This window comes from Wolffia australiana, chromosome 2 (assembly GCF_029677425.1).
Source record: "Wolffia australiana isolate 7733 chromosome 2, ASM2967742v1".
Lineage (NCBI taxonomy): Eukaryota > Viridiplantae > Streptophyta > Magnoliopsida > Alismatales > Araceae > Wolffia > Wolffia australiana.
Window position 1 is genome coordinate 3,633,439 of NC_135836.1, and position 16,166 is coordinate 3,649,604.

Sequence of the window (16,166 nt, forward strand, 5' to 3'; positions counted from 1 at the left end):
CTGTGTTCATCTTATAAATATGATTTTAGTTGGTTTCACTTTTCTTACCAAAATTACCGCACAAAATCAACAAATACAGAATGTGTCTTTCCGGAGATCCCAAAAAAGCAGGAAAAAGTGTGAATCGTTCTGATACGATCAAAGAAACATATTAAAACAGGTGATGTACTCTTTACTAATGAAAACTCATCCACTTAAAGCAGGCCCCAGGTGTCAAGACCCCATGTTCCTAGTTCTCGAATAAAAGGCCAGCATCACAAGGAGGCAGTTGATTGAAGGACACTACTAGTACAAGTTCATTTATGGACTCTATACCGTCTCAATTTGTATTTTTGAAGTACGCTTTGTGTGAGCCATTAGTGAACTCAGTATTGAGCCATTAGTGAACCAGTCCAATATCACTTCCTTTTTGTCTTTCTCATTATTGGCTCACTTATGACTTACTCATTATGGCCCAACTCTTGTGACTGGAATTGATATAAAAACATAATAAGAGATTAGTGGAAGTTTCTCCTTCTAAACCCTACATGGTCTCTAAGGCAACTCGGAGAGCTACCTGTGATGCCGCGAGGAACAGAAGGTACCATTGGGATACAGCTGCGGAGATGGGGAAATGGCATCAGATAGTAGTAACTCAAAGACATGGTTAAAATCCTCCTTAGGACGTACAAAACACCTCTCTCTCTCTCTCTGTCCCAAGCACACACTCTCTGTTTTTCCCTCTTACCCCCACTCTCAATCAGTAACTCACTTTCCCTCCAACTCATCTCCCACTCTCTCCTCTTTCTTCCTCCCCTCTCCCCTCTCTCCTCTTTCTCCCTCCCAAACATACTCTCTCTTACTCTCTTCCTCACTCATTAATTCCTTCTCCCTCTCTCCATCTCTCTCTATTCTACTCTCTAATTCTCCCACTTACTCTGTCCCTCCCTCCTCTCTCCTAAATCTCGTTCCCTCTCCCTCCCTCTCACATAGTCTCTCCACCTATCTTACCCTCTCTTACTCACTCTCCAACATTAAGTTAGTGCCAGCTGAATTCACAACTGAATTGGCGTTGAAGCTTGAAAGAGAGTAATATCAATCAGGAGTCTTTCTGATTGATAATGCTATGTGATGTCTGTAAGCCACATGTTATAAGTGGCCTATATGTTTCTCTTTCTGTTTGCATAATGAGGAAGATCACTCTACATTGATGACCCTCGCAATATCATAGATATATATGATCAAACAATCACACCAGACCAAAAAGGTCCCCACGCCTTAAGTCAAACTCCTTCCAACCAAAAAGCAGCAAGACTCGCCACAACTTGTTCGACTCCGTCCAGCAAAGCCTCCCTTGCCTTGAGAATAACCTCATTCCGATGTAGCCATATTGCAAAGGACCAACTTCTCTCCGCCTTAATCCTAGATTCTCAACCTTCTCAATCACAGGCTGCCAGTCCATGGTCTTGAGGTGACCTAATATCAAGTGCAGGCTCAAGTACCTCATGGGCAACATCCCAATTGGAGTCCCCAAGGCCATAGAGCATAAGGTCTCCTCTTCTTGTAATAACCCACAACCAACAAAAGCTGACTTGACATAATTGATATGAAGACCCAAAGAGGCTGCTAAGAGATCCAACGGGGTGGAAAGGTTCTTGGCCTCCTCCACTTATCCCCGCATAAAAAACATTGTTTTTCAGCATGTTGCAATAGAGGGATACTTTCTGAGAAACTTGGGGCCCGGAATCCTTTCAGCATACCACGGAAACAAGCTTGGGTCCTGCGTATAGCAAGGGTGTCCCCTGCAAGAACAAACTGCAGCGATTTTTTTTTTTGAACAATAAAGAAGATCACCCAACTTGGTGACCCTCCGTACACGCGGACGTGGAGGGGTCTAGGCCAAAAAACATATGGCCCATCCTTCCCCCCATACCCACTACCTCATCCAGGACCAAACCAACAAAAAACCAGTCTCTCCACATCATTTATAGCCCTTTCCACCGACATTGCCGCCCCCTTGAAAACGACCTCGTTGCGGCGGGACCATATCGCCCAAAGTACCGCGAATCTCAGCCCCCCCTCCTTGTCAATCCCATGCTGGCGCCGCGGCAGTGTGGCCCATAAGTGCGAACTCGACGTAATCTCTGCTAGCCCCTGGCTAGCCCATAGCGCCCGAGCAAGCCGACATTGGAAAAAAAGATGCTCGCACTCCTCTTCCTCCTCCGTACACACAAGGCATAGTGAAGATTCAGCCGGAAAGAACCTTCGCCGTCTCACGCGGGTCATTGTCTGCTTCCTGGCGAGCAGCCATGCAAACACCCTAACCTTTAAGGGAATCTTTTGCCTCCAAATTGAGCGACATGCCCCTAGAATGATTGGGTCCTCATAGTGGTGTGATCTCAAACTCTGGTAAACTCCTCGGCTGGAGAGCGGACCCGATGCCCATACCCACCCATCTGTCATCCCCGTCATTGGCCTCCAGTTGCTCAGTGTTTGCTGAAGGCTTAAAAAATCCTCCACCCGCTGACTAGATAAGATGGCCGCAAAAGTTGGACACCACACTCCATCCCAACACTCTTCCACCAAAGCATGCCGGTGACAGGCTAGGGCATATAATCGAGGGAACAGATCACGGAATCGTCCATGCGACATCCAATTGTCCATCCAAAACCTAAATCCGGCGCCATTCCCCAATTGGGCCCGGAAAAACTCCCTGACCAATGGAAACACCTTCCTCATCCCTCTCCAAAAAGCCGACTCCCCCCTCACATTGCGCATCAACTTCTCCCAACCCAAACTGGAGCCGTATCTGTCCCTCATCACATCCTTAATCAAGTCATCCTCCGGTCCCACGATCCGTCTAACCCATTTCGTCAATAGCGCCACATTCAGTGTATTTAGGTCATGCACCCCAAGTCCACCCTGTTTAGTTGGCGTGCAGATGTCCTTCCATGAAACCAGCGCCATGGCACGTCCTTCCCCTGCAATTGCCCCCTTCCAAAAGAATCTCTGCACGATCCCGCTCAGGCGTTTCTCAACACCCACCGGAATTTTAAACACAGATAAATAGAAAGTTGGTATTGCTGATAGTACCGATCGTAACAACACTAGTCTCCCCCCTCGCGACAAGACTCTCTGCTTCCATCCCTCCAACCGTCTCTCCACTTTCTCCACCACTGCAGCGATGCAAGGTCGGATCCCTGTCCGACCCCACTTTGCGGTTAAATTCATCCCCCCTGGGTTATCATTTCACCGGCATAAAGGAGTAGGATGTGATACATATCTTGATCCACCCAACCCATTCTACTGAAAAGCCTCTTTGCCCCATAGAGAACCATAGACAGCCCCAGTCGGGGAGTCATACACCATTACAAAGTCCATGTAAACCCCGCAATCTTCTTTCTTTTCCACCCCCCCAGAATTGCGCAATCCACCAGCTGCCTGCCTGAACGAATGCTGATTGGAAGGGTCCAACAATTTCCCCACTCGACTCCCTTAGCATGTTAGCCAAGATCTTTGCTATGATGAGGTATATAGTGTTACAACGAAATAGGCCAAAAATACCCCACACTGATGTCCCCTAGACACTTTAGCTGCATAATCAAGCAGGCGTGGTTGATTCTCTTCATCATGTTGTTCCCTCGCTGGAGCTCCCCAACCGTGGCCATTACCTCTGTCTTGGCCTTCTCCCAGAATTCGCAAAACACCAGAAAGCTGTCACTACCAAGTGACACAAGGACATAGGGCCTCAAGGATTATAGTCTCTCCCTACTGATCCATGTGTTCACAGCACAAAGTCTCCACCTCCCAACGCCTCACCTCTTCAGCCTCAGTGGCTTCTCATTATTCTCTTCCATGTTTTCCCTGGATATTATGCCCTGATCCTTCCAGCACGCACCAGGCACCCTTTTTTTCCCTGTCCTTCCAGTCTCCGTAACGCATAAGCTTCCTCCCTTCCTAGCAATGATCCACACCTTTGCACCCATCCCATCCCGCACAAACCGTTTTTTCATTCTGAACCTGACATATTTGCCCAGAATGTCCCACTTCATGAACAGTCTACTAAGACACAAGTTTGTCGGTGCCCCAGGCCTGATCCCCGCTTCGATTGGTTTCTTGCTGATCCTGCCCACTAAGGAAAGTTTTACCTCCCAAGAGGACCCTCCTTCTGGGTGCCCCCCCCCCGCCTGTCTCCGAATGGGCATGTCACTGCATGTCATCTAGTGGCATAACATATGCATGAAATGTTTGCCCTGTTCCACCAGACTATGAAGCCGGAGATTCTAGTCAGCCCAATCCCAAAAGAGTGGGACCCAGGCATCAGGCCCCATTTACTCGCATGTCAGGTTTAGGTTGGCGATGCATGTGTTAGAGACCACCAAACCATGGGACTCCCCACCTACTGACAATCCCTATGGGAGACCTTGACGGCTGGTGGATGCTTATAGGGCACTACAAGGCTCCTACAATCCCATTCCTATTAATTCAGCTTCCTTATCAAGATATCCCTTTGGTTCCCCCGTTGCGTGAAAGGCACTGATGAAAGCTGATGTTCTGAGAACTACACTGTGATGGTACCTTATGGTCATCATAGGCTAACCCATGGTAGCGGCAGGAGGGCCCCAGCCCTGTTGATACAAGGCACTTCTTCTCAAAGAAGTATCTACGAAAGAAGAGGAAGACTCAAGCGTGAAGAGCTCACATGAGGACGGGAGCATCACACGTTCGGGAGGAAATAAATAGCAATAGCAGGAATCGAGACCAGAGGTTTTTTGGCATTTTGTCGCAGAGGCAGTTGTAACAGCAACTGAGGCTGGAAGCGGGAGCAGGCCTGCAACCTGAGGGAGAGCTCTCGCGAGTTTCTCCCACCTTCTATCCTTCTTGTCTCAATCTCTTCTCCTTCTACTGTGTGATCTTGGTTCGGACCCTTTGACATTACTTCCATTCAGTACTTTTTGTGGTTCAGTGTGTTTGGGAAGATCCTCTCCTCTCCCCAGTTTTCTGCGAGTTAAGAAGGGTGGTATCACCTGTCCACATCAAAAACCTCCATGTTTTTGTCGCCAGATGTCAATCCCGTCGAAATGACGCTGTGAAGCCTTCTGATAGACCTGACTTTAGCCCCCAACACTAATCGTGACCAGCATCCCATCGGCACTCCACAAAATTCCAAAATGACAATTGATGTTTCAAAAATTACAAAAAGGTCTAACTCTATTCATGGTCTCCTACACATGGGCTAGGACCCACTTAAATGGCTTATTCCCATGTGCAATGGATACAAGCTACATCCCAAACAGTTTATAAAACTAAAACTTAGCTGAAATTTACACTAGGAAAATAATAAGATAGGAAGCATCAAAGAAATTCATCTCAATAATCGAGAATTAAAGCTTTTACAAATCAACAGAAAACCAATGAGGAATACCTGCGATGCGAAGAATGAATCTTCACTCCATAGTAGATCGTCCGAAAGTTGTTCAGGATCTTGAAACAAGAGATCAGAAATGAAATTCTCTTGCAAAATGTAACTACCAGTATGCTCCCTGAAACAAATTAGTTTATGTTCATAAAATGGCGGGCAAAATTTTGAGGTATTGAGATGAATGAACATAAGAAAACAATACTTCTTTTACAATTAAATAGGTACAAACTATTTCTAAATGGCATCATAATACTTGGTGCTTAAGCACCTGGCCTCCATTGAAAAAAGCAAGTTCAAATCATGAGAGCAATTTCGAAATCATGAGGTGATTTTATATATATAAAATCATCTGTTCCCCATGTTGGAATATGTTCACTACAGGTCACATTGGCTACATTCTTTTAATAAATCACAAGGCCCACTTAAGTCATACCTTCCACACGAGGAATAAATGCCTCAAAAGAGAGTGAAAACACGTGAGATTCTTATACACGTCGCTCATAAAAAAGGGGATAATAGTAATAAAAGAAAGAGGGACATATGCAACTTTTTTTTGAGAGAAAAAACAGGCCACTTATAATATGCGGCCCACTTACAACAAGATATACCATAGAGGAGAAAGAGTTAGACTACAGATCTACTGGCTAGCAGATAATGTTTTCCCAAGATTCGGCATAATAAAAAACAAATAAGAGATGAATAATAATAGTTACGAAGTTGCAGACAGAAAGGTTGCAATATCACTTACATTCTCACATCTGAATGAAGAAGATCATAAAACTTTGATTCATTTTCTTTGAGTATATAAAGCTTTCCAGAAGTAATTTTCAAATCAATGAGAACCCCCTGAAACAAGCGTAATAAATTCAGCATATGGAGTAAAAACCAACAGTAAAAAAAAATACATGGCCCAAAGGAAATCTCTGAACCAACAGTCAAAAAAAAGAAATACCTGGCCCAAAGGAAATCTCTGTACAAACTGATGGAACGACAAAGCGAGCTTCTCCCCTTCAGTAAAATGTATAAAATGCACACCAATCATCGAAGCTCCAGCCTCCAAAAAATTAAGAAATGCATATGAAATCATAAATGAAACGGGTGCCCGTAAAAGATCAATGACTTGACAGAAACTTAATAAAAATAATCCAAATGGGGAGAAATTAACATGCAGTAATCAAATGAATCATGGTACATGTGTACTGCAATAAATCAAACAGAAGTCTGCACCATTTTGCAGAAATAATACACATTTACCTTTTTCTTTCATATAACAAACTAATAAACAATCCATTTGTGCTTCAATGAACAGTCACAATCCTTAGTGCCACAGATTTCTTTAACCGGCAAAAGCAGTTTTTTTTCATTGCAGTCCTTTGAAGATAATTATGCCTCTTAATCGTAGTTATTAGTTATGTATCTGTTACATCCCCTTCATTATGTTTTCATTTCTTTCTACATGATGTAACCGCGTGGGCATCATGTATCTTGGCCAAACTCAGATTTCTTTTTTCACACATGTGATCAGTTATTGTTACACATGACAACTACTAGCTCGTTACAGGCCTTGGCCCAACACAATATCCGGAAGAAGTGAAGTTAGGGATTTATGTTGTAAACCTAAGCTGCAATAGAGATAATGAGCAGAGCATCATTGGAAGGAGCTGGATCAGACCAACTTCGGGAGAAGATCTCACAGTAGTGGAAAAAAATTGAGTGCTCATAAACCTGTCATATGACTCCTTTATGATATGGTTCCTTAAAAAAATAAAGTTCACAACAAATCTAGCCGTTCATGTCCTGTCAGATTAGGTTAAAAAATCTAGCCGTTCATGTGCAACCTATCTCAGGAGTAGCAAAGAACCCCAAGGGTTCTTGAGGCTCACAGGTGAGGATGGGTAAACAGGTCTCTGATTTTCTCAACATCATTAATCCTGATTACTTTTATCTTTAATATTGTATAACTATGATATCTTACCATAACTAAATTGGTATTACCTTATCTGGGCCTCACCATCACTGCAGTTATTAGAAACCCATTGATTGTTAATCATAAATCTTCCAAAATATTAAAAATGAAAGGAATGATCAGCCGGCAAAATGGTGACCACCAGTTAGACTTCATGCAGACACCTATCAGCCTACCCAAAGCTGTTTAAGGCCTCTCCTCTACACGCATGGCCCAAGGAAACCAGGCCACCATGAGCCCCTCCACCTCATGGACAACCCCTTCAGTAGAAGCCTTCCTCCCCCTGAACAGTACCTTGCTTTGGTGCAGCCATATCGCCCAAAGTACTGCCATTAATCTAGCTGCCTCTCCCAATTGAGTCCCAGAAAGCCTCCTCCCAAGACTGTGCAGCCATATTGCCCAAAGTATGGTTAAACCAGATCGTACAGGCAAAAGGCACTTGAATAACAGGTGCTTGCCATCCTCATCCCCTCCCAAGCAGAACTCACACACCGGCAATGTATCCAGGTACATCCTCTGGCAAAAGACAAGGGTCACTAATCTCCTTGGTAGTAAATTCCATTCAAAGTTCTGCACCTACAGGAAGACTTCTTGTTTATCAATGACCCTACATGCCTGAATGGTCGTCTGCTCCTCATGCCCCTCCCCAATCCTTGTGTAAGTCCTTTGGACCAAAAGGGACACCGGCCCATTCATAGCTGTCTTGCTCCTCCCATGGTCCCTATAACGAGGATTGCTACATATCCAGGAATTCTACCATCCGTTGATCTGACAACAATGTTTACAATTGGGTTTCACGTTCCATCCCAACATTCCCCATCATGGCGTTAGGGCACTGTGCCAGCACAAATATAAGCGATGAAATGCCTCTCTCTCTCAAAGTGCCTCATGGCAACCATTCATCTAACCAATATTGAAACCCCAAGCCATCACCTAACTTGGTGGAGACGAACTCACATACTGGGGAGAAGATTTGTCCGAGTCCCAACCAAAAAAGCCACGCCCTTCTGCACAGGGCTGCTCTCCTTCCCAATTCAGAACACTACCATAAGTGTCCTGCAATATATGTATGGCCAACAGTATTCCAAAAGATAATTTTTTTTTAAAACACTCAAAAGATAGTTTTGCTGAGAAGTATATTGCAGACATGCAATGGTTACTCTTCGACCATGGAAACTTTCCCCAACAATTTGTCATTATGTTACTAGTGACACAGCTTGGACTCTTACATCAAATAGTTCGAGAAACCACAGCTTAACATAACCTTTGTGTCACCAATAATTGTTCCAACAAACATTTTCACTGCCATCGACTAGATGCTTCAGTTTTCAACACCATTTGCCAATGAAAAATGAAAAAATGGAATTAAAAAAGCATAAAAGAAAAAGAAACTCATAATAGATTGCATAAGAGTCAAATGAAACGTATATCAGTTGATACAAATATTCAGAACTGAGCAATTAATTGAATCAAACAATCCGTCTCGCAAACAATTTTTTTTTAACTATAAAAGGGATGAACACCCGACGAATCGGTGAATATCCCATCCGTCTCACAAACAACTACTTATAACAAAAAATTATCATTAATTAAATGTTTTCCGTAAGACAAACTCACCATCATGGATTCATAATGCACTGCCACGGGAATGATACTTGTTTCGTAGTTTGGGTCACCAGCCCAAATTTTAGAAGGTAAATATCCTGCAATATTATGCCCAATTACTGGTGAATTTTGGCTAAACAACAGGACAAATACAAACTAAATAATGCCGCATGAAACGAACAAAGAATAACAAATCTACAACCAAGTTAGGAACTTTGTCAGGACCCTAAAAGGATTCAGCTGATGTTAAATGAACGAAAAATATGGTCCACAGGAACAGGAATTTGAATGAGGTACGAAGAACAAGACTGTCAGAAGCCTAATTAATGTTTGCAGATGATGAAAAAAAACATCGTCATCCGACTGCCGATAATTTTTTTCTTCTAAAAGGATACTGACAACAAAGGGGTTGATCCGGTACTACCATGAAATGCTTATCATTGAATGTGCAAGGGCTCTGTGATGAGCAGAGAAGAGCTATAATGGGGAGATACCTACGTGAATGGGGAGCCAATGTGGTGTGCTTGCAGTAGACCATGTTGGAAAAGTGTGAGGCACCGGATTGGAGAATTGGGGGCCAGGACTTCCTCACTGGGTACTTGCCTGTGAACACGGAACAAAGATCCGGAGGACTGATGGTGGCCTGGAATAAGATATTGTTTTCTAAAGAAGACCCTTGGACAGGACTTTTCATGGCAGCAGTACAATTGAAGAGGAGAAGGGCGATTTTCAGTTGGTCATATAAGTCTACGGGCCGGTGAATCCGGCTCTCAGGGCATCCCTCTGGAGAGAGCTGGCAGAGGTGGGGCCAAAATATCAAGGTTTCGCTTGAGGCAGAAGACAGCCATAATGGAGCGGGAGGACAGGACCCGGGATCTGAAGAATTCTGGGCACTTATCACAGAGGCATCTCTAAAGGAAATGGGACTGGGGGATTGCACATACACATGGAGGAGATGCCAACACAACATTCTTTCATCACACAGCAAACGGGAGGAGGTGAACAAATCAGATATTGACGGTACACGCAGGAAACAAAGAGTACGTCGGTGCCCAAGCTGTTGGCAGAGTGCTGACAGATCACTTTAGGAGCTTCTCATGACAAGGGACTAGACATCATTGGGGTGGAGCAGAAGAGCAACTAGATGAAGTGAGACACAACGGAGAGACCTGGTGCGTCCTTTCTCAGGGACAGAGGTCCTAGTCACAATCAAGGGACTAAATGGTGAAGTAGCCCCGGGGCCTGATGGCCTCCCAGTCTCTTTTGTAATGTCTTTTGGGAGACAGTCAAGATAGAGGTAATGGCTACGGTGGAAGAATTTCGACAAGGAAATTTTGGGTCGAAAAAAATCAACCATGCTTATTTGGTTCTCTTCCCAAAATGTCAAGGAGCTACTAGAGTGAGAGATTTTAGGCCTATTACACAATCCAACTTCATATATCTTATCATAGCCAAGGTCTTGGCCAATCGGCTCAGGGAGGTGATTGACGACTTGGTAGGTCCTTTTGAATCTGCCTTTATTCCTGGGAGACAATTGATTGTTGGTGCAGTCATTGCATCAGAAATCTTGACCGTGTGAAAAAGATCAAAAGTGAAAGGGTTCATGTGGAAAGTGGATCTTGCAAATGCATATGACTGCCTTGACTGGGACTTCTTATAGGCCTCTCTGCGGTGTCGTGGTTTTCCAGCCAAATGGGTGTGGTGGACGAAAAGATGTATTATATCCTACTCTTTCGCGGTGCTGGTGAACGGATGCCCCGAAGGAGGCTGGATTCGACCGCAAAGAGGGGTTAGACAAGGATGCCCTCTAGGCCCACTACTTTCTGTTTTGGTCTTGGATGCCCTTGCCATAAGCACAATGGAGGCTTGCTCCAATGGCCTGCTGAAATGTTTTTGGACCCCCAGCTCCCGACAGGTATTTCTCTTCTGCAATATGCAAACGATACAACTTTTTCCATAGAGAGGGCTGAGGAGGAGGCTAAAACCTATCCACCCTGCTTGACATTTTCGCAGACTGTTCGGGACTACACACTAACCGCGCCAAATCAGCCCTTGTCAGGCTTGGATTATCGCAAGAGGAGGAAGCCCTCTGTTCTAGAGCCTTGGGGACACATAGTGGTACACTTCTAATGGAATTTCTGGGTCTCCCATTGACAGGGGTCATATCAAATCTATAGACTAGCATCCAGTAGTGGAGAAGATAGAGCAGAAGATGGAGGGATGGCAAAGCAGAATGTTGTCAATGGTGGGACGATTAGTGTAACTATGCCACGTGCTGTCAGCAATACCTAGTTTCTACCTTAGTGTTGAAATTACCAGTGGGGACCAAGAAGCGTCTCGAAAGTATGATGAGAAGATTTTTATGGAAAAGTTCAGGATCAGAGGAAGGGAGGGGGATATCCCTCGTCTCGTGGGATGTAGTGTGCAGACCAGATCGCTTGGGGGAACTGGGATTAATGAAATTGCAAGATCTCAACCTAGCATTACTGGCCAAGTGGGTGTACAGACTTATGGGACAGGATACAACGACGGCTACACTAGTTTTGAAAGACATGTATGCCTCGAGCTTTAACTGGGAAGTTCATGGATATTCAGTCTGAGCAGCCTTTGCATTCTGGCAAGGGTTGAGGTACGTATTTCCTCAAGTTTGTGATTTCTTCAAAGCCAAGCTAGGAGATGGCACAGCATTCCAGTTTTGGCTAGACGTATGGTCCCCCAAGGCATATTGAAGACAGAATTCCCATGCCCGCATGCCCTTGCAAGGACCCCCCATGCCACAGTTAGCAGGTGTTGGGATGGCACATGGACTCCATGCTTAGGCGGCACCCTATCCGACCAAAGAATGGAAGATTCTACGAGGTTGCAGCAAACTCTAATCCACCTAAGCCCACTAAGAGGGACCCAGGATGGGTGGAAGTGGATAGGTGCATCCTTCTCTGCTCGAGATGCTTATGCGAATCTCAGCCGCGAACAGACACGGGAGGATCCAAGAATCCCCAATGCGTTTCACATAATATGCGTCTCACTGAGAGTGTCACCGACTTTGTGTGATCTTCTCTATCCTTTTAAAAAAAACGAAAACAGAATTATACATTCTCGTGGATTTGTCGCTATGAGAAACCATCAATTTGGCACTCAGATCAAAGGGCTTAAAAGTGACAGTGAAAAAGAATTCATGAATTTCTGAATTAAATAGATTTGTTGAAGAACAGAGAATTATTTATGAATCCTCATATGCCTACACCCCTCAGCAGAGCTGTTAGCTGAACAAAAGCTGAGACATATTTTGGAAAAACTTGAGCCCTGAATATTCAGACTAAGGTATCGATATTTTTTTTCTGGGGGGAAGTGGCTAAATTGTATGATCATCTGATAAATCAACTTCCCAGTAAATCCCTTTCTCAAAAACTCGATAAGATGTTGTCACTGAGCCTTATCCAACCGCTAAGTTTCATAACAATTTGGATCTTAGATTATTTGGATGTGAATGCGCCATGTGTATCTACATCCCAGTGAGAGAGGCAAGTTAGCTCCATGGGATAATCACATACATAAAAGAGAATATAAGTTTTATCATCCCTCTACATGAAGGATGCTTATATCCAAAGATGTTACGAAAAAAAGATGTATCATTTTCTATCATAAAGGGCAGATGAATCAGTAGACACTTCGCCCTCTGTGCTGCTTTGCGGAAAGCAGAAAATGTCAAGGTCCAGGTCCCTCATTTGTTCATGTATTCTGACATGACCAACTCAGAACCACCCCATCTAGTAGAGATTCCTCCTTTGTTCATGCATTCTGATGTGCCAGTCTATGAATTACCCAGTCCAGTAGAGATCCCAGCTGCATCCCATGATTCCATAACCAATGGCCACGCCCAGCGATAACCCAACCTTTCACTCAGAAGCGATTTCAAGTAAAACCAGTCACATCACTATGACTGGCTTATTCATCTTGAGCTGCTGATCAAGATGGACAGTAATGATGGTGTAATATCAATTTTTCCACTTGTAAACTCACCCCTCTCCATGATAAGAAAGCAGGTTATTATCAGAAATCAACTCAGTTGAAGAGTAACCAAAGAAATCATTTCCGTTTACTCCTGAATATAAAGTCAGAGATGATAGAACACTGGTTGAAGAACCTAAAGAAGATAAAAATGTACAGAAAATACCATTATCTTGACAGGCTGCTAAAATACACAACCAAACAAACTTAAATTGACCTTCAAAGAGGAAAGTGAAGGGCAATCTTTAAGGTTTGTTTTGAGTATGGAATTTTGGGAGAGCCTAAATCTCACTTGAATGATAATCCATAAAGGAAAGGAAAATTCAAACCTGTTCCATCTTGAACAGTAACAGCATGCTGTAGAACCTTTGAGTAGTTAACGAGGTCCCAAACCCTAAATAATCCATCCGAATGAAGAACAAATGCCATTTTTCTCGATGAAATCTGAGACAGCGTCAGGTCCTTTACTGTGGAGGCACTTCTTCCTCTGCATGTGGAGGTTTGGAGTGAGTTCAGCATATATGAAAGGAAGTATCCACTGAGAGAGCCTGTATTTATGTGAAATTATAAAAAAACAGCAGCATCCTAATAAAAACAACAGTTTACCAGCTTTCCTCAAAAAAAAAAACAGATTTCCTCAAAAAAAAAATCCTAATCAAAACAGCAGTTTTTTATCAAAAGGAAGTTGTACCGTGATACTAAACTCCACAAGCGCCCAATTCCCACATCATCCCGCAATTCAAATGTAAAGCCTGTGGTTGTAAGAGAGGGTGAATCTTTAAGAATAGCATAAAACTAGGAAAAGAACCTCGAAAAAATCTGCTGGCTTTTGTAAACGTACTTGAATGAAGAAACATGATAACACTAAACATTGTGAGAAACTAACCTGGTGAGCTTTGATCGAGAAGCCCAAGTTTATAGCAGGAGATCAAACCATCTTGTCGCCCCAGCAGCAAGCAACCAAATATTGCTGCCACTGCAGTCACATTGGAGTCTTTTTGCACATCAAACTCTACATAGTCGCTCTGACTGATGACAGAACCAGATACGTATGACGAAACTTCTCCAAGTTTGAGAACATAGGCAATGCCTGAAGCAGTGAGGGCATACAGCAAATATCGTCTACCAGCTCTGTCAAAACTCTGGGGCAACGTAGAAAAGGCATTAATTGCAAAACAGCAATGAAAGACAAGTGTCATGAGAAAAATAATTAGTTGTGCAATATAAATTGAAATTTGAGCCATCCGAGGGACAGTTAATTATAAATCTCCAGAACTTTCATGGAACTCCCATAACCAGACAGGACTAAAACGTTACACAGGGTTATTTTACATACAATTTGAAAATGAATTCAATAGAAAGAACAGGAGGTCTAGAAAGTCCTAGATACGCCAAGGATTCTAGAGGCATCTGTCATGTTGCGGATCACAGTCCACCTTCTTCACTTGTCAATGAGATAAGGGCATGCAGAATGAACTTTGATGCTTTAATAGCCTGGTGGAAATCTCTCATCTACAAATGTCAAAGGGAACCATGACGCCCTCTACCTCGTGGGCGAGCCCATCCATTGAAACCTTGCACCGCCTAAATACTGTCTCATTGCGGTATAGACATATTGCCCAGAGCACTGTCATCACTTGGCCCCCTCTTCCTTCTTCCTAGCTGTCTCTCCGTGTGAACTCCCAGAAGACTTCTGATGTCCCATTCAACACCAGCTGCGCTTGGATGGCCCAAATTGAACGGCTGAAGGGGCACTCGAAGAATACATGATTGCAGTCTTTGTCACCTCTTGTGCATACTGTGCATGCTGCCGGTGACACTGGATAATGACACAGCATAATCGGCATCAGTGTAGATCTCCATCACCTTTGTGCACCTTTTTTCAAACATCAGTGCATGTCCAAATATTCCATTGAGGCAGAGGTAGGCGAGACCCCCGATAGGCAGCTTGGATGTGGGGCTCTCTGGGACAGTACATTTTTAGCTGACTGAGGAGTCCACCATCAAAAACAGTAACAAATCGTGAGTGATTTATGTAGATAAGTCACCCGATCAGTAACTAGTGCTGCTCCTTGCTCACCAAGCTAGCTTTTTCACACACTCCCAACTGCCGAAGATTTGCACTCAGTCATACATGTTCCCTGAAACAAATTGAGAATATACTTATGCAAAGACATGAAGATCCCACTACTTGAGTAGGTAACCTCGATGCCCAAGAAGTATTTTAGCCTTTCCAGTGTCTTATCGGGGGCGTACACATTTTGCACTAGAGGCGATGAGGAATGCAACCATCTATTCTTCGAGTGCCCCTTTGCCCGTATGATCTGGGCCAGCCAAGCTCAACTGTAGGTGAATGAGACATCAGAGGCATTCTGGGAGTCCATCCGACCAGGCAGACCTAGGAAGGGAAGGAGGGCTTGTGAGCGATGGCAGTGCCCTGTAAATATGGCTTCACCGAAATGAGGTGTTATTTGTGGGAAGGAGGGCTTCTACGTACCGACTCGCCCACAAAGCTGTGAGGGCCTCATGGTGTCATGATTTCCTCAAGTCCGACATATATAGGTATAGTTCCGGATCTTCTGGGACGTGGACGGTGGACAGGACGAAGATCGTCCCGTTCGACGTCCCATAGTTTTGAGCTTCGTCTGAGTCGTCCCATCCAGGGATTCGTCCAATGTGAAAAAATTTCGCCCGCGTCCCAAGTCTGCCCGATTTGTCCCGTCTGATAACAATTCGTCCTGTCCCTCATCCAGACGAAAAAAAATTCATGAATTTTGAAAGCATCGAAAACAACGCAGGCTGCGACTCTCTGGCCACTGCTCTTTCAGCTTACTGTGATCGGCCGCCGGGGAATGCCCTTAACTACCTCTCTGGCTCTTTGCCCCTCTCCCTCCTCCAACCCCTCCTGTGCACCGCCGCCGGCACCCCTTTCTGAGCCCCTCCTTTGCTCCCCCGACGGCCACCGCTCCCGCTCTCATCGGACGCCTTGAAGACGAAAAAATAGCTCCAAAAAGAGACAGAGGGAAAAAGAGAGAAAGAGAGTCAGAGAGAGGCCTCAGAATGGGACAGTTTTTTCGTCCAAGGACAGAAAAACCGTCCCGTCCATTCGTCCCGGGATGAATTTCTGTCCCGGTGTTCATCCGGTCTGGCGGATCATGTATGGACAGAGTTTTAGGGGTCTACACG

General features: G+C 44.3%; 1 protein-coding gene across 4 annotated transcripts in view; it reads right to left on the reverse strand.

Moving 5' to 3' along the window:
• Window positions 1-16,166, reverse strand: part of SAR1 (SUPPRESSOR OF AUXIN RESISTANCE1) — a 29,841-nt gene that overhangs the window by 11,755 nt on the left and 1,920 nt on the right. For all 4 annotated transcript variants that reach the window (XR_013584928.1, XM_078591692.1, XM_078591691.1 and 1 more), the window contains exons 3-9: window positions 13,867-14,122; window positions 13,672-13,732; window positions 13,310-13,467; window positions 8,985-9,070; window positions 6,354-6,455; window positions 6,150-6,247; window positions 5,405-5,522 (exon numbers count right to left, since the gene is read on the reverse strand). Coding sequence is in view for 3 of the 4 variants with exons in the window: in XM_078591692.1 (XP_078447818.1) it covers window positions 5,405-5,522; window positions 6,150-6,247; window positions 6,354-6,455; window positions 8,985-9,070; window positions 13,310-13,467; window positions 13,672-13,732; window positions 13,867-14,122 (879 nt within the window). In the remaining variant the exon portion in view is untranslated. The remainder of the gene's footprint in view (window positions 1-5,404; window positions 5,523-6,149; window positions 6,248-6,353; window positions 6,456-8,984; window positions 9,071-13,309; window positions 13,468-13,671; window positions 13,733-13,866; window positions 14,123-16,166) is intronic.